At 39.7% G+C, this 18,960-nt stretch overlaps 1 protein-coding gene across 3 annotated transcripts in view; it reads left to right on the plus strand.

Moving 5' to 3' along the window:
- Positions 1-18,960, plus strand: part of LOC140726364 (evC complex member EVC-like) — an 80,549-nt gene that overhangs the window by 47,738 nt on the left and 13,851 nt on the right. For 2 of the 3 annotated variants that reach the window (XM_073042644.1, XM_073042646.1), the window contains exons 10-15: positions 6,179-6,327; positions 9,092-9,190; positions 14,280-14,492; positions 14,983-15,092; positions 16,731-16,941; positions 18,125-18,325. In XM_073042644.1, coding sequence (XP_072898745.1) covers positions 6,179-6,327; positions 9,092-9,190; positions 14,280-14,492; positions 14,983-15,092; positions 16,731-16,941; positions 18,125-18,325 — 983 coding nt within the window. The remainder of the gene's footprint in view (positions 1-6,178; positions 6,328-9,091; positions 9,191-14,279; positions 14,493-14,982; positions 15,093-16,730; positions 16,942-18,124; positions 18,326-18,960) is intronic. The other variant, XM_073042645.1, reaches the window with a different exon arrangement.

The following is an 18,960-nucleotide window of genomic DNA, read 5'->3' on the forward strand; positions in this document are numbered from 1 at the left end:
TTGTAATTGAGTCCTCCAAGAAGCAGAGCCCATTGCTGCATTCGTGGAACACCCTTCTGTGGATTGAAAATGGACACCAGTGGTTGATGATTAGTAATGAGGGTAAACTCGCCCCCATACAAGTACTGATATGTTTTGCACCCCACAAACCATACTCAAGGTCTCTTTATCAATGTGTAAGTTATTTTTCTCCCCAGTGGTTATTGGATGCAAGGGCTATGAGGCATTCACGTCCATAGCTCATAACATGACATGACTGCATCTTACCATAAGGTAGGGTGTCACAGGCAAGCTTCACTGGACAATGTGGATCGTAATGTATGAATACAGTATCTGACATCACCATTTCCTTTAGCTTTTGAAAAGCCACCTCACACTGCTTTGTCCTTTGCCATTCGTTCCCGATCTGTGGCAGTAAGTTCAAGGGGTGGAGCACAGTAGCCAGGTTTGGCAGGAGAATGTTATACTAATTGACAGATCCTAAAAAGGATTGCAACTGTGAGACTTCCTTTGGCTTTGCAGCATCTACCACTGTTTGAATTTTCTCAGCACGTTTGTGTAATCCTCGTGTGTCAATAGTGTGACTACAGTAAGCGTGCTTGGTTTAAAGAATTCACACTCGTTGCATCGTGCTCCGAGTCCATGGTTTTCTAATCTTTTTAACACTGTTTTAAGATTTTGGAGATGTTCCTTGTTGTCCTTACTGGTAACAATGATGAAATCCAAGTAACACTAAGTGCATGGTCAGCTTTGCAGCAGTTGCTCAGAATGCAGCGCAGATGCTACTCCAAAAATGAGCTTGTTATAGAAATAAAGCCTTTTGTGAATGTTTATGGTGAGAAACACTTTGGACTCTTCTTTCATCTCCATCTGTAGGTAGACTTCAACTAAGTCCACTTTGCTAAAATGTTTCCCTCCAGAAAGGTTTGCCAAGATATCCTCTATCCTAGGCAGAGAGTTTTGATCTACTTTCATTACGGGGTTGATAGTGACTTTAACATCACCACAGATCCTGACAGACCCATTTTCCTTGGCTATTGGGATGACTGGCATTGCCCGTGTGCTGCAAACAACCGTGGAAAGAATTCCTTCAATGCCCATGCGATCTAATTCACTGGCTGCTTTATCACAGATGGCATAAGGAACTGGACAGACTTTGTAAAACATGGGTGTGGCATTTTCATTTAACACTATTGTACCCTTGATTTGTTTGAGATTTTCAGTGCCATTCTTGAACACAGCTGTAGCATCATCCAGTACTTTCATTAACTTGCTTTCAGATGACTCTTGCAGGAGATGTGACATTCAAGTAGTGGATGGATCTTCAATCAAGTTGTAGTTGTCTCAGACAATCATGCTCCTACTACGCTGGCCCTCCTGTTTTCACCACATACAAGTCCAATGTGACTTGTTAGTTGTTATATTTCATTGTTACTAATGTCATTCCCACAGGCATTACCTTTTCTCCATTATAAGTTCTTAGTTGGATATCTGCAGGCTTCTGTTCAGTATCATTTTAATTAATTTGCTGTTCACTTCTGGTGTAAGTATCGCTAGGCTCATTTTACTTTTCACAATATAAATCTGAAGGCTACCCAGTCCTGTGTCACACTCATCATAATCAGATTTGTAGTCAAAAGGATGCAGTTTAATGCCATTTTTGAACTTGCAATTTGACATTTCATCGATTTCTCTTCCCTGTACGGTTCATTTATTTCTGTCTGCCTGACATGCTCTTTTATGTGCCCCACTTTGCTGCATTTTCTGCAAGTTTTGCCTTTAAACCTCTATTGGTCTGGTTAATGTGAGCCCCTGCTATGACAGTAGCTCAATTTGTTTGGCCAGGCTGGTTTCTGTTTCGATGTTGCAACTTTGTTCACACTCACTTTTATTCTTAACTGCAACTCAATTGCATCTCTATCTGCTGTTTCCATTGATGAAGCGATTGCTCCTGCTCTGTTAAATGTGAGGTGTGTTTCAGGTAGGAGCCATTTTTGAAAGCTTTCTTACGAGATTCCACAAACTAAACAATTTCTCTGTGCATCATTAAGCTTATCATTGAACTGATAATGCTCAGACAACTTCTTCAATTCAGCAATGTACATTGAAATGGACTCTTCTTCCTTTTGAGTCCACTTTATGAAACCTAAAGCATTCTTCAATTAACAATCGTTTTGGCTGCGTTACTTTCACAATATCAGCAAAGTTCATTTTGGATGGTTTGGTTGGAGCTGTTAAACTTTGAGGTAAACTATATGCATTCACTTTTCATTTGCTTTAAAATATTGCTCAATTCACTCAGTATATATTAGCCAATTATCCGCTGTGCAATTGAACACAACTATCTTTCTGATGTAGCCAGCCATTTCTGCCCTTTTTTAAAAATCTATGATTATTATCAGCCCATACTTACTGTTTATGAACCCGCAAATTTGTCCATTTTCTGTTTTTTTTTTCCAATTCAAGTGTCTCGCTGCACTTTTTAAAAAACTTGAACATGTTGCTGCACTTCAACAGGTTCATTTAAAACTTGCTCCTCACCACTGTTATGTTTGTAACTCCAAAACATTAAAATTAATTGAAAGAGAAACAAGGGAGCCCAAGAGATGTGAATACAGTAAACTGCTTTCTTTTTTTTTAAACCTTTAATGAGGTGCACACTTATGATATGGTAGTGTGATGATGCATGCCATTCACATACTTCTACATATTACCCGCAGTGCATTATATAAACAACAAAGAATGCTTAATCAAACAATGTATTTATAATATTACTCAAATATTGCCAAAATATTAAATGCACAACTAAGCTGTATATCTGTCTGAATTGGTTTCTAGTTCAGTAAATCTCTATGGCCTCATGAGATGTGTTCTAGGGAAGCAAGATAAGTAATCTATGGGGCTGTCACTGAGATTTTTTAATTTTGCTGATGACATGTGAGGTGCCAGATGGGCAGAATGGATAATGCAGGCAATTCCAAATTCTAACATAAATTGTAATAATGTATTGGGGAAAAAATCTTAAGGAATCACAATCAACATAGTGTTTAATTTCACTGGCATATGGAATATGAAATACGTTTTATGGCAGCAATACACTGCGATGCATATTTTTAAAAAATAGATTACAATTGTAAATGTATATATATTTTCAATTTAAATTAAATAAGTAGTGCAAAAAGAGAGTAAAAAAAGTGAGATAGTGTACAAGGGTCCATAGTCCATTCTGAAATCTGATGGGGAAGAAGCTGTTCCTAAGACCTTGAGTGTCTGTCTTCAGCCTCCTGTAGCTCCCCCTTGCTGGTAACAATAAGAGGGCATGTCCCAGGTGATGGAGGATGCCACCTTTTTGAGGCATTGCCTTTTGAAGATGTCCTCTTCAACGTGGAGGCTAGTGCCTATGATGGCGCTGGCTAAATTTGCAACTTTCTGCAGCTTTTTCTGATCCTGTGCAGTGGCCTCTGCATACCAGCTAGTGATGCAAGTTAGAAGGCTCTCCATGGTTCATCTGTAGACATTTGAGAGAGTCTTTGGCGACATATCGGTTTTCCTCAAAAGGGTATGATTAACATCTATTTGGAAAAGCATGGTATTTATCTCTACTAATCAACATATTTTGTTTAGTGAACTCCTGTCTGACCAATTTGACTGAGGGTTGTGCAGTTGGTATAACCTACATTGACCTTATTAGTCAGGGCATGAAGTATAAGAATAAGGAAGTTACGTGAGAACTCTTGACAAGATCTTGCCTGGGAAACTGATCCAAAGGTATGGAACCCAACAGTTCCAAGAAAGGTTCACAGATTAGATCTGTAATTGGCTTCATAATAGGAGACAGAATGTGATGGTGGAAGGTGGTTTTTGTGCCTGGATGTGTATGGCCATTGATGTACCACTAGGATAAGGATATAGTAATTTTACATATGACATAAATATCAGTACATATGTTGATACTGAGGAGGACAGTTGTAGGCCACAGGATGATTTTAGTTGGTGGGATGGGCAGAGCAGTAGCAGGTAGAATTAAATCCCGCTATGTGCAAGAAAATGCATTCTGGGGAGTTTATTGAGGCAAGGAATACTGAGGACCAGGGGTACATTAGTGTAGAAGTTCAAAGATCTTCAAAGGTTAGAGTGCAGGTAAATAAGGTGATGGAAATGTATTATGGATACTTGCCTATATTAGTCAGGGTATGAAGTATAAGAACAAGGAAGTTACGTGACAACTTTACAAAACATTGGTTTGACTACTGTGTCTGTTTCTGGTCACCACACTCTGGGAAGGACATAGTTCAATTGGAGAAGGTGCAGAAGAGATTCATCAGGATGTTGAATTCGATTCAGTCTCTCAGTTCTGGGAGTGGATAGGCGGGGTTTTCCAGCAGAAGAGGCTGAAGAAAGAATTCAAATTTATGAGAGGTTTAAACAGAGCATGGATATGTAAAGCATGAAGGCACACATTTAGGATAAATGGTAAGAATTTTAGAAGTGATCTAAGGAATATTTTTCAAAAAGACGGTTTGAATCTGAAGCACTCTGCCTGAATGAATGGTACCCTCACCATATTTAAATATCTACATGAGTATTGGCATTACTAAGCAATAGAAGACTGTAGGGTATACCAATCCCTTTAATAGTCCTTGATCTGTGTGGTATTAATATGTGCCTGATGATCAGCCAAAGGGCCTATTTTATGCTGATTGCCTTTATGACTCTATAATTATGTTATGTAAATTTCTAAGTCTGCTGTTTAAGCTGCCTTTGAAATGCTCACGTTCAAAGCTGACACTCAGTGTTAAAGCAAGAAACTATTCCTTAATTTTCCTGATTTCTTGCTGTAGCAAAATGTCTTCATTCGAAGAATGGTGTTTTTGGCTTTTTAGGCCAATTTATCTATGGCCTCTGCTTATCTCCTTCCAGAGAATAGTACAGAAATTACAAAGCAAATAACTTGGATTCTGCTTCAAGCCAGCCTTGATCAAGGTTTTGCATGGAAGGTTAGTTAGGAAGATTCAATCGTTGGGTATTAATATTGAAGTAGTAAAATGGATTCAACAGTGGCTGGATGGGAGATGCCACAGAGTAGTGGTGGATAACTGTTTGTCAGGTTGGAGGCCGGTGACTAGTGGTGTGCCTCAGGGATCTGTACTGGGTCTAATGTTGTTTGTCATATACATAAATGATCTGGATGATGGGGTGGTAAATTGGATTAGTAAGTATGCAGATGATACTAAGGTAGGTGGCGTTGTGGATAATGAAGTAGGTTTTCAAAGTTTGCAGAGAAATTTAGGCCAGTTAGAAGAGTGGGCTGAAAGATGGCAGATGGAGTTTAATGCTGAATAAGTGTGAGGTGCTACATTTTGGTAGGAATAATCCAAATAGGACATACATGGTAAATGGTAGGGCATTGAAGAATGCAGTAGAACAGAGTGATTTAGGAATAATGGTGCATGGTTCCCTGAAGGTGGAATCTCGTGGATAGGGTGGTGAAGAAAGCTTTTGGTGTGCTGGCCTTTATAAATCAGAGCATTGAGTATAGAAGTTGGGATGTAATGTTAAAATTGTACAAGGCATTAGTAAGGCCGAATTTGGAGTATTGTGTACAGTTCTGGTCACCAAATTATAGGAAAGATGTCAACAAAATAGAGAGAGTACAGAGAAGATTTACTAGAATGTTACCTGGGTTTCAGCAACTAAGTTACAGGGAAAGATTGAACAAGTTAGGTCTTTATTCTTTGGAGCGTAGAAGGTTGAGGGGGGACTTGATAGAGGTTTTTAAAATTATGAGGGGGATAGATAGAGTTGACGTGGATAGGCTTTTCCATTGAGAGTAGGGGAGATTCAAACAAGGGGATATGAGTTGAGACTTAAGTTTAAGGGTAACATGAGGGGGAATTTCTTTACTCGGAGAGTGGTAGCTGTGTGGAACGAGCTTCCAGTAGAAGTGGTAGAGGCACGTTTGGTATTGCCATTTAAAGTAAAATTGGATAGGTATATGGACAGGAAAGGAATGGAGGGTTATGGGCTGAGAGCAGGTCGATGGGACTAGGTGAGGACTAGAAGGGCCGAGATGGCCTGTTTCCATGCTGTAATTGTTATATGGTTTACTATGGTTATATGATCCTAAAAAAGCAGGTCCCTAATTTACACCTGCATATAATATAAATATTTCTTTTAGAATTTACCAAGCAGACAAAAGACATCATTTTGGGAATGAAGAAACGGCGGAGGACCCTGTTGAATAGACTTGAAAAGACACAAAGGGAGCATGCTGCGAATCTGATGGACAAGGCTAGGAGAATATTTGCTCCAGATGACTTTATTAAGGTTAGACTGTAACTACTTGCAGCATTTGAATGTCAATTGAACTTTCTGTCTGCAGCAAGAAGGTACAAAAAGGAGTAACTTTCCAATGGACTGAGCTTCAGCAAGTTCACTTTTCATTTATTCACTGATCTAATCCACCTGTTTTGCATTAACTTAATACTTACTGCCCGTGTTGGACTGTCCCATTAGCAAACAGCAAAATGAATGGCTCCGTAGTTGAGTTGAGGACTTGGCTATGAGGTGAACTACCCTGAGCCAAAGATGAGACTGGACCTAATTAGGAGAGGAGAAATAACTGATGAGTTCCCACGACAACTAAGCCAAAAGCTTTTGGCTCAACCTATATTCCACCTTGAGTCTCTTCTCAAATCTACTAGTGTGCTAAGGTGGTCCCATTGGTATAGTCCACTCTGTGGGAAAGGGAGACTAGGAAGGGGGCAAATATGAACTTGCAGCTGCTCTCTACATTCTGAGGAGCCCTGCTGTGCCTAGGGCCATGCTTAGAAAAGTTTCTGAGCAGTTGTTTTTAGACAGCAACCAACGCTAAAAGTTGGATTTTTATTGTTTGTTGCTGTCTAAAAAAAAAACTGCTATCTTGTTTATCCAAAACTTTTGCATTTAGTTATCATACAAACAGCAAAAATTTCTAAAAGCAGTGTAACATTTCAAAAAAATTTATTTTTGTTTTGTATGCTTATTTGCTATCTTATAAGCGCTAAACATGCCTTATGCTGCTTATGACTGTTGGTACTGTATTTTGCATCTTGGCACCGGAGGAACGCCACAACGTTTTGCTATATTCAGTGTTATTCATGTTTGGTTGAGTGACAATTAAGCTCGAACTTGAATTTAAAGAGTTCAAATGGAATTTTATTTCAGAAGTTGTGCAAAATAGTATGAAGAGACATTTTTACAACACGCTTACGTGGGCAATGTAGTTGTAGGTTGATAATTCGCAAACCCTTTGGAAGATTTGATATCGTGAGTGCAGGCAGTCATTTGAATTACAGGCAGTCCCTGAGTTACGAGTGTCCGACTTACAGACAACTCATACTTATGAATGGAGGGAGGAGAATGTCGTCCACCATTTTAAGTCGGATCACGATGCCATCTGCCATTTTACATCGTTGCCGTTAACACTGTGCTGAGTGTGTAACGTTGTATTTGGCTTAAATATTTCTTAGCGAGATTCACCCTGACCCCCCCCCCCACCCCCTTTCCAGTCAGTACTGCCCCACTTGTCCCATTTAACCTGTCTCAGTGCAGGTGGACTTTAGGACCCGGAGCAGCACAAGACCCACCACCCGCAACTGCTGCTGTATTTTTTTTTTAATTAAGTGTGATCGTGAACAATAGCCAGATCAGAAATGCTGATCAAGTCAACTAGTTCCTAAAGAGAACTCTGATAGGCCAATCAGACAGTTCACTGCTGCTCTGCGATAAAACATAAAATCCGCAGTTTTCTGTTACGTTGACGGAAAACAATCACGATTGAAAATAAAGTGGAAATAATAAAGCGATTGGAAAGAGGTGAAATGCCATCAGTCATTGGAAAAGCTTTAGGCTACAGTCGGTCAACAATCAGAACAATTTTAAAGGATACAGGTAAAGGATAAAGTGAGAATAATGGAGCATGTGAAAGGCCCTGCCCCGATGAAAGCTAATTATTACTAAGCAAAGCAGTGGTTTAATTATTGAAATATATACATTTCTTGTGTTTTATATGCATAGAAAGGTAAAATATATACTATATACTAAGACAAACGTTTGACTAACTGATGATAAATAATACCGGGTGTACCTGTTCCGATTTACGTACAAATCCGATTTAAAGACGGACTCAGGAACAGAACTCGTACGTAACCCAGGGACTGCCTGTATTTTGTTGTACTTTACATTAACAGTGTTTAGCCTTAAAACAAAGCATTGTAGTTTTAAAGTATAAAGAGCTGGCAGATAATTTGACAATTTATTTAAAGATGAATACACAGATTATGAGTGTAATATTAGTAATATTAGTAAAATTAGTAATATTTCTGGGCAATTTTTTTGGCAACTGACAACCCTCATTCACCATTGTTACTGGATGGCTAAGAGTAAACTGCATAATGATAACCATTGTTAATTATTCTATCCAAATAACTGCAGTATATGACTGATTATGGTTGCAAAATCTAATCCTCCAATTTTTTGTTCATAAATAGAAAGCTGGAGGTGTTGACTGTTGTTCTTACCTTCATGCAGCATGTAGCGATTACTTGAAAGCAAACCAAAACCACTGGGAGACTGAGTACGGGAGTTCACACGTTGGCATTCAAATTAGTGTAATTGAGCATAATTAGTGGTCAACAAAAAAATATTTCATTCCCCACCTCACTTGTTCTCAAATAAACTAAACTAACTAGAACAAAGCTTCTAGCCCGGCCCAACCCACGTGACAAGTTGCGCATAATAAATGGGCAACACAAAATACAACACAGACAGACAGAAAAGATACCTGACTCCTACACAGCATTTCATGATATAAAAAGACAATTCTTTATATTCGTATATGTGTTTAGTTAGTAGATAGTATACAGTTCCATTGAGGCAATAACAATGCTAATTTTTAATTGATAATATCCATTCACTTGTTTAATTTCTTCACATGGTTTTTGTCCAATTGAGGTATAACTTAATTCTAACTTAGCAGGTAGTGAAGTAAAGATAGTGGAGTAGTTTACTGATCCTGCAGCACATAATATTATAACTGTGAACTTGATAGAGTTATCATGAACTTGAGGAACGTAACAGGCAGATTCGCAGTGAAATGGAGGATGAAGAAGATCAGAATGATGCAAAGGCAGTTACTGAACTGTGGAAGGTGAGTCTAGAGAATTCATTTACACCCCTGCAACTAATCCACTTTCTTACGTTTAGTACATTTTGCTAAAGTATTCAGGGGTTTGGTTGGTGGATGTTTTGGCAGTGAAAAAATTGTGAGAACCACTTAAGTTTGGAGAAAGACATTTCTGGATTAAAGAGCGAGAGATTTTGCAATTTGTATTTCATTAGTGGGAGAAGTTGGAATGATCCATGCCTCCTTTAGCTTCTTCACGACGTACTCTTTTTAATCATGGCTCTTTTAGTATTTACTGATGTTTTCATCATTAACATCATGACGATTAAACACTTACAAAGTAGTAGTCTTAATAAATAGTAACAAATGTGCGGGAAATACTCAGCAGGGCAAGAACTCATTGTGAAGAGGACAATGAAGTTAACACCTGTCATGTGGGTACAGTTTTGGTTGTCCTGCTGAAGGAAGGATGTCATTGAATTGGAGAGGTGCAAAAATATTTGCAAGGATATTGCCAGGACTGATGGGATTGGATTACCAGGAGAGGCTGAATAGGCTGCAATTTTTTCCACAGAGCATAGGAGACTGAGGACTGACCTTATAGAATTTTGTTTAACTGTGAAGGGCAAAGGGAAGGTGAATATCTCAAGTCTTTGAGTCCAAAACGAAGGGGTATATTTTTAAAGGAGAGCGGACAGATCGAGAAGGGACTTGGGCAATTTTTGCCATACGGAGGCTGGCAGGTATATGGAATAAGCTTCTGGAGGAACTAGTGGAGGTAGATACAACTGCATTATTTAAAAGGCATGTACATGGATAGAAAAGGTTTAGAGGGATGAGGGCCCAACACGGGCAAATGGGGCAAGTCCAATTAGGCAAGTTGGTCAACAGAGACAGATTGGAACTAAGGGCCTCCATAGGTACTATTATCTCTCTCTCATCCTTCACAGTGGCTTTTTTTTTTGCTTCACATTCCAAAACCTGCAGTCTCTTCCATCTCAAGAGCTTATAATTGTTGATGAAATGTAAATACAGGCCCTTCGGCCCACAAAGCAGTGCCGAACATGTCCTTACCTTAGAACTACCTAGGCTTACCCATAGCCCTCTATTTTTCTAAGCTCCATGTATCCATCCAGGAGTCTCTTAAAAGACCCTATTGTTTCTGCCTCCACCACTGCAACTGACAGCCTATTCCACGCACTCACCACTCAGTGTTTAAAAAAAACTTACCGCTGATATCTCCTCTGTACCTACTTCCAAGTACCTTAAAACTGTGCCCTCACGTGCTAGCCATTTCAACCCTGGGAAAAAGCCACTGACTATCCACACGATCAATGCCTCTCATTATCCTGTACACCTCTATCAGGTCACCTCTCATCCTCTGTCGCTCCAAGAAGAAAAGGCCGAGTTCACTCAACCTATTCTCATTAAGCATGCTCCCTAATCCAGGCAACATCCTTATAAATCTCCTCTGCGCCCTCTCTCTGGTTTCCACATCCTTCCTATAGTGAAGTGAACAGAATTGCACACAGTACTCCAAGTGGTGTCTGTCCAGGTTCCTGTATAGCTGCAACATTACCTCTCGGCTCTTAAACTCAATCCCACAATTGATGTATGCCTTCTTATCCATAGAATCAACCTGCATAGCAGCTTTGAGTGTCCTATGGACTCAGACCCCAAGATCCCTCTGATCCTCCACACTGCCAAGAGTCTTGCCATTAATGCTATATTTTGCCATCATATTTGACCTACCAAAATTAACCACCTCACACTTATCTGGATTGAACTCCATCTGCCACTTCTCAGCCCAGTTTTGCATCCTATCGATGTCCTGCTGTAACCCCTGACAGCCCTCCACACTATCCACAACACCCCCAACCTTTGTGTCATCAGCAAATTTACTAACCCATCCCTCCACTTCATCATCATCCAGGTCATTTATAAAAATCACAGAGTAGAGGTTCCAGAACAGATCCCTGAGGCACACCACTGGTCACTAGCCTCCATGCAGAATATGACCAGTCTACAACCACTCTTTGCCTTCTGTGGGCAAGTCAGTTCTGGATCCACAAAGCAATGTCCCCTTGGATCCCATGCCTCCTTACTTTCTCAATAACCCTTACATGGGGTACCTTATCAAATGCCTTGCTGAAATCCATATACACTACATCTGCTGCTCTTCCTTCATCAATGTATTTAGTCACATCCTCAAAAAATTCAATCAGACTCATAAGGAATGACCTGCCTTTGACAAAGCCATACTGACTATTCCTAATTGGATTACATCTCTCCAAATGTTCATAAATCCTGCCTCTCAGGATCTTCTCCATCAACTTACCAACCACTGAAGTAAGACTCACTGGTGTATAAATTTTTAGGCTATCCCTACTCCTTTCTTGAATAAGGGAACAATATCTGCAACCCTCCAATCCTCCGAAGCCTCTCCCGTCCTCATTGATGATGCGAAGATCATTCCCAGAGGCTCAGCAATCTCCCTTGCTTCCCACAGTGGCCTGAGGTACATCCCGTCTGGTCCCAGTGACTTATCCAACTTGATGCTTTCCAAAAGCTCCAGCACATCTTTTTCTTTAATACCTACAAGTTCAAGCTTTTCAGTCTGCTGCAAGTCAGCACTGCGATCACCAAGATCCTTTTCTGTAGTGAATACTGAAGCAAAGTATTTATTTAGTGCCTCTGCCATCTCCTCCAGTTCCATACACACTTTTCCACTGTCACACTTGATTGGTCCTATTCTCTCATGTCTTATCCACTTGCTCTTCATATACTTGTAGAATGCCTTTGGGTTTTCCTTAATTCTGTCCGCCAAGGCCTTCTCATGACCCCTTCTGGCTCTCCTAATTTCATTCTTAAGCTCCTTACTGCTAGCCTTATAATCCTCTAGATCTCTATCATTACCTAGTTTTTTGAACCTTTTGTAAGCCCTTTTCTTCTTGACTAGATTTACAACAGCCTTTGTACACCGTGGTTCCTGTACCCTATCATACTTTCTGTCCCATTGGAATGTATCTACGCAGAACCCCACGCAAATATCCCCTGAATATTTGCCACATTTCTTCCATTCGTTTCCCTGAGAACATCTGTTTACAATTTATGCTTCCAAGTTCCTGCCTGATAGCCTCATATTTCCCCTTACTCCAATTAAACATTTCCCCAACTTGTCTGTTCCTATCCCTCTCCATTGCTATGGTAAAGGAGATAGAATTGTGATCACTATCTCCAAAATGCACTCCCACTGAGAGGCCTGATACCTGACCAGGTTCATTTCCCAATACCAGATCATATACCAGGTATATGGATGAGAGGGGTGTGGAGGAATATGGCCCAGGTGCAGGTCAGTGGGACTAGGCAGAAAAATGGTTCGGCACAGCCAAGAAGGGCCAAAAGGCCTGTTTCTATGGTTCTAAGTACAGCCTCTCCTATTGTAGGCTTATCTATGTATTGTGTCAAGAAACCTTCCTGAACACACCTAACAAATTCCACCCCATCTAAACCCCTCACTCTGGGGAGATGCCAATCAATATTTGGGAAATTAAAATCTCCCACCACAACAACCCTGTTATTATTACTCCTTTCCAGAATCTGTCTCCCTTATCTGCTCTTCGATGTCCCTGGTACTATTGGGTGGTTTATATATTTAAAAAAAATACCCAGTAGAATTATTGACCCCTTTGTATTCCTAACTTCCACCCACAGACAACCCCTCCATGACTTCCACCTTTTCTGCAGCTGTGATACTATCTCTGATCAACAGTTCCACACCCCCACCTCTTTTGCTTCCCTCCCTGTCCTTTCTGAAACATCTAAAGCCTGGCACTTGAAGTAGCCATTCCTGGCCCTGCACATTCTATGTCTCTGTAATGGCCACAACATCATATCTCCAAGTGCTGATCCACGCTCTAAGCTCATCCATTTTATTCATAGTACTCCTCACATTAAAATAGACACGTCAAACCATCTCTATCACCCTTCTCTAGTGCGTCCCTTCTCTATCACCTGCTGTTGTGATGGAAATAACTGGTTCTTTGAGTCTCAACAGTAGAGACCTGGACACACACAGTTTTAATAATAAGGAATTTATTATTAAAGGGGAAGTTGGGTCAACACAAGCATCTACAATACACAGGAAGCGGTGTGGGGACAGGGTACGGTTACACAAACAAAGAACAAGGAAAAAGCACTACAACAGCTATCCCCCTTGACCTTGGATAGCCGCGGCTCGCTTACCAGGACAAACGATAGACCTTCCCAAGCATAAATCAATGCACTTACCTCCAATGAGGTGGTCTGTAAGAGAGGGTGAGCCAAGGCCAAGTCTCACCTTTTAAAGCATGGGGCTGGATGAGATAATCCAATTAAGGTGACCAATAATTTAGGTGTGCACTGATTAGTTGGGAGGGACCAAATGTTGATTGGCATGTGGTGTGTCCTCCGACCAGCCAGGTGGCAGTGCATCTGTCACGTGGCCGGTATCTCTGGATACATCTGCCTATCCTCCCTTTCACACTGTCTCCAAGCTTTCTCTATTTGTGAGCCAACCTCCCTTTCCTCCATCACTTCAGGTTGGTTCCCAACCCCAGCAATTTTAGTTTAAACTCTCCCCAATAGCTTGGATTAATTCCATTAGGTAAAGGAGTTTAAATTAAGTTCCCATTGTATGCTATGAATAACAGTTTGGGGAAGCTTTTCTATCATTAATTGCTTTCTAGAGGGGCAGGACAGTATGCTTGCATCCCTTGTTGCTCATTTTATTAATATTTCTGAGGATAATTTTTATGATTTCTTTCTGTGCATGGAAGGTGTCATTCATTGGAAGCATAAATTTTAAATATAGACATGAGCTGCCTGTGAGTTTTGAATTTAATTAGGTCAAATGTTTCTGCATTTGAGTTCTTTAGTGGGTCAATCTCCAAATTGTTTCCCTTAAGTGAAAAGAAAATTTCATTTCTGTAGGTTACAGACATTTACATGAGGTGATAGGATATGGATTTCAATCTGCCAAGTTTGTGCAAAAGGTACATGTTATTTGCTCTTTGCCTTGAACTGCACAAGTGCGGAAATTGCTTTAGTAATTTTACCACATTATACGAAGCAGAACCTGCACTGTACTTCATCGCAGACTGTGGACAAATTGATCGAGGAGTTTTTTTCAGAAACTCTACCAAACCTCACTGAAGTATCTTCATCTGCAATGGAAGCCTTGAGAAGCCAAATGCAGCAAGAGCTACGAGCAAGCAGCCAGGCGGCAGAAGAAGAGAGAAAATGGCATTTGACATTGTTCCAAGAAAAATTGGTCCAAATGAAGCAGGTACATGAAATAAATGATGGTGTACAGCCTTGTATTTATTTATTTGAAGATACAGTGTGAAGAGGAAAATGGAATGTGGAAAAGGCCCTTCTGGCCCTTTGGGCCTCATCACCCAGCAACTCCCAACATCCCTGATTTAACCATAACCTTTGTCACAGGTCATACTCTTCCGCTGTTATGTCCATATCCTCACCTTGTCTATAATCTGTCATACAACTGAGGAGGTGATCTGTACAGATTGCAGCCTTTGCTGTTTTTAATAACCACTTGTAAGTATTCAAATTCACTGGGTGTGATAATTTTGGTTTCATTTACAATGGCTAAATCACCCCCCTTGACCTTTACATTATACAAGCAGTGCTTTTCACAAGAAGTTACGAAAAATTAAGTTTTGAAAGCAAACTTGCTAACTCATTGTGTAACTGAGGTTGTTATACATTCTGAAATGGGTATTTTTAATAGTATTTATCCCTCCTATTGCAAAATATAGGAATGGCTAAATGAGAAAGCACTAAATTCAGCTAAACAGAAACACCTGGTTGACTATCAGGAACAGATAATTCAGAACTTCCTACTGAAGCAGACTGCACTGGATGAGAAGTGAGTATGAGAGTTGTTATGTATGCATGGTAAGGTTATGACACTCAGTCATTTTGTTGATAGGTTCTCTACATTATTCTCTTGATTTAGTTTGGTCTCCTTAATAAATAGTTTTCTGCTGTCCCACACTGAAAGCAGTTCTAGTCCTAGCATTGATATCAAGTCTGTGTCCTTGTGAAATGTGAGGATTTTGTTTGCTCTTCTGCTGCAGTGTTTAGGCCATCCATCATCTTGTAGGTTGTTCCTCCTTAAGCAATTTAGCCTTCATTGCCATCTCTCATTTCCAGAGTTAGGACCTTGGGCATCTGTCCATGGGTCCGCTATCTGTCTACTTGATGTGTGAGACCCAACTCCAATTCCCCTTGTTGCTGCGAACTCCAAGCTTGATCTTCTGTATTCCATTCCCATTGGTCCTTATGATCCGCAATCCACCTAAACTTCCCTGTTCACTTCACAAATACAGAGCCAGAGGAAGAGAGGTCTTGTGCAATAGAAGTGACTTTTTGTTTGTGTGGTAGAACAAGAAAAGTTCAAAGCCTTATCTGTCATGTATACTGCCTTGGATCTTGAGAGTTAAGTTGCACAGTAAGGGGCCACTGCTCACAATTGGTGAGAGTTGTCTTTACAGGCAATGTGTTGAGTCCATTGCAAGTTTGTCTAACAGTGCTGTTAGTGACCTCCATTGGGATCTTTGCCTATTACAGTTATTACTTATTCTTTTGTTTTTCTTTTAGTCCTAACCCACTGATGCTACTTTTTGTCAGACTCCTTTGACTGTATATTCCATTAAGTTTAAAGAATGAGAATGTTTATGCTATTGATTATACCTCAATCTGTCCTTTTGCTTCAGCAGATTGAATCTTAGGAATCTAGTTTGTTAGCTTGAGAGAGGACAATGTTGACCAAGCCATCACAGAATTTCCTAACTTGTAATCAGAGTCTGGTTTAATATCACCTGCATATGTTGTGAAATTTGTTAATTTTACGGCAGCAATACAATGAAATACATGATAAATAAATATCATTAAGAGTGAGTGTGTGTGTATAAAACAGTTAAAATAAGTAATGCAAAAGAACAGAAATTAAAGAAGTATTGAGGTAGTGTTCATGGGTTCAATGTCCATTTAGAAATTGGATGGCAGAGGGGAAGAAGCTGTTCCTGAGTCACTAAGTGCATGCCTTCAGGCTTCTGTACCTCCTTCCCGATGGTGATAGTGTGAAGAGGGCATGTATGTCCTGGGTGGTGGGAAGCCTTAATGATGAATGCAGCCTTCCTAAGGAAATTCAAGTGGGATCATAAGATTATTTCATTCTCCCAAATAGACCTCAATTTAACAATAAATCTGAAAGATGATACATCAGCCACTATTTGTTACTGCCAAAGGTATTGTCTCAGGTTGGAATCTCAAGTCAAGGAGGGGAGTTTGATTTCTTTTAATTTTGAGCTAAGCTGCCTCTATTTTTCTTCTGAGTGATTCCCTTCATAAAACAAACTGTTAAATATGTCCTCACATCTGCTGATCCTATTCCAACTTAAATATCGTAGTTCCTTCATCATAAGAATGGTAATATTTAAGATCTAACATTTGCTTGAATAAGCTACATAGATGTAACTGCTTTTCATGTTTAATCTCTCAGGATTTCTAACCACATTGTGCTGAAACATAAGACAGCTTTACAGTCTGTGGTTAGATGGTTAACTCTGAGGCATCTTGGTCTAATGACTCTCAAGGAAATGAAGCTTTACAAGACAAAATGTCAGATGGATGAACTAGGAGAACAGCAATTAAAAGAACTTCCAATTTGGGATGAGCATGAAGACGAAAGCAAGAAACTAAGGGACAATCTGGTATCAGTATACGTTCACCAAACCTACTTCCAATAAATAGCTCAGATTTTCTGCTGCACTTCAAATATTTCTGTCTCATTTGTGTAATGTTTAGATTAGCTATTTTTTAAAATAAGGATTTTATTGTCAGTGCACAACTAAAATAATTCCTGGCCTAGAAAATTACTGTTTTGAGGAGCAGCTAACTGGTGTTTCCTTTGGAGAAAAGGAGACTGAGGGGGATAAAATTAAGAAAATATATATACAGTAATTTTGAGAAGCCTTGACAGATTAAACAGTTATAATCCATTTCTCTTAGAAGGATCAGTCATAAAAGGACATAAGCTTATTTGTTAGTAAGTTTTGCAGTATGTTGAGAAAAATGTATAACACTCACTAAGTGTTAGAGATGAGCTCACAGCTTCAAAAGAAGGTGGAGAAAGTTGCTGAATAGTCACTTGAAGAGCCATAACCTGCAGGACCAAGAGCTGGGAAGTGGGATTGACCCAAGGTCCATCTTTGCTCACCATCCTTCTATATCATAAACTTCCTTTGTTCACAAGTTGACATAAGATTGTTCTGGTTTGGCACAGCACACTCTCAGAGTATATGAAAAGTACAGTAAACTGACAGGTCAGCAGAAAAGGTCAATGGGTGCAGTGTTTCTTCACTGTCAGAGACGTGTGTCCAGGACAAATCATTGCAGACAATAACCAGCCCACAATCTGTCTTTTCTGAAAGCTCCCTTCTGGAAAGCACTTTTAAGGCCGCTTAAACAAAAACTTCCTTACATCTTAAAAGTTGCTTATCCCAGGCAGTTAAATTTGATTGACCATTCTAGTTACCCCTGCCAACTATCTGTTACCCCTATCAGTGCATTGTAAATACTTTGAACAACTTTTTATAATATTGTTTACATTTTAAGTACAAACGTTTGTACATGGTAGCATTTATGTGCACTTCATTCCACATTCACACTTTAACCTCTAACTTTATTTTGTATGTAGTTCTTTATTCCTTATAATTGTTGAATGTTTTTTTCGGTTGCATGTTGCACCAATACACCACAGCAAGTTCCAAAGACACAGTAATGTATCTGGTGAATAAATTTGATCCTCATTGAGTGTGAACCCAAGATGGTACCACTTTTAGCCGTTAGATAATTGCACCTGACGTGTTCTGCATTCTATTTATTTTCTGAAAGGTGTCCAGATTGTCGAAAGAAAAAGAGATGTTGTGCCAAGAGACTGAATCGCTGCTTCACCAGCAATTCACTGTAGAGTCCAGGGTACTGATGGATCTTTTGCAGCATCACATGGTTCAGGTGATCGGCTGTGCCCTCGTCCACCAAGCCAGAACCAACTCTGCCGAGCAGAACCATATAGATAGCACACATCAACTCAAGGTAATATTCCCCTGAAGCTATCGTCAGTGTCTAAACCAAACACTTGGTTATACTTGGTTGTAGCCAGTATATTGATATTTGTATTGTGTTCATTTTCTATATTACACCATGCAATCTTTGTTGGAGGTAGTATTATTTAAATATTAACTGAGGATTAATATCAGTCTTTCATAGGATCTTGGTATTGAATGGAAAGATGAGTTTATATAGCTGGGACAAATGTACATGTTAACACGTTACCTTGGTTTTAAATATCTGCTACCAGAACACCAGAGGGCAACACTGTAGATCATTCTTGCTTTTTTACCAATAGGATAACGTTGATGGCTTATACTCCAGGCATTTGGGCAATTGAGCAAAAGCAGCCAATTCAATATCAACCATCTTGCATGATTGCAAAAAGTGAAATTTAAATTTGGTGTAAAATCCACATTATGTATTTGGCTTAGTCAAGGTAGTTTTAAGACAGTTAAATACCTGTGATCTCTGTTGGTACAAAGAAATATGATTCACCTAGCAGGGATGTAAGGAAGAGTGCTTTTATGCAGCGAGTGCTAGCAATCTGCAATTCTTTGTTTGGGAATGATGGAAACAAAGACATCTTTAAAAGGAAATTGAGTGGAGACTTTCAAGAA

This window comes from Hemitrygon akajei, chromosome 4, assembly GCF_048418815.1.
Source record: "Hemitrygon akajei chromosome 4, sHemAka1.3, whole genome shotgun sequence".
NCBI lineage: Eukaryota > Metazoa > Chordata > Chondrichthyes > Myliobatiformes > Dasyatidae > Hemitrygon > Hemitrygon akajei.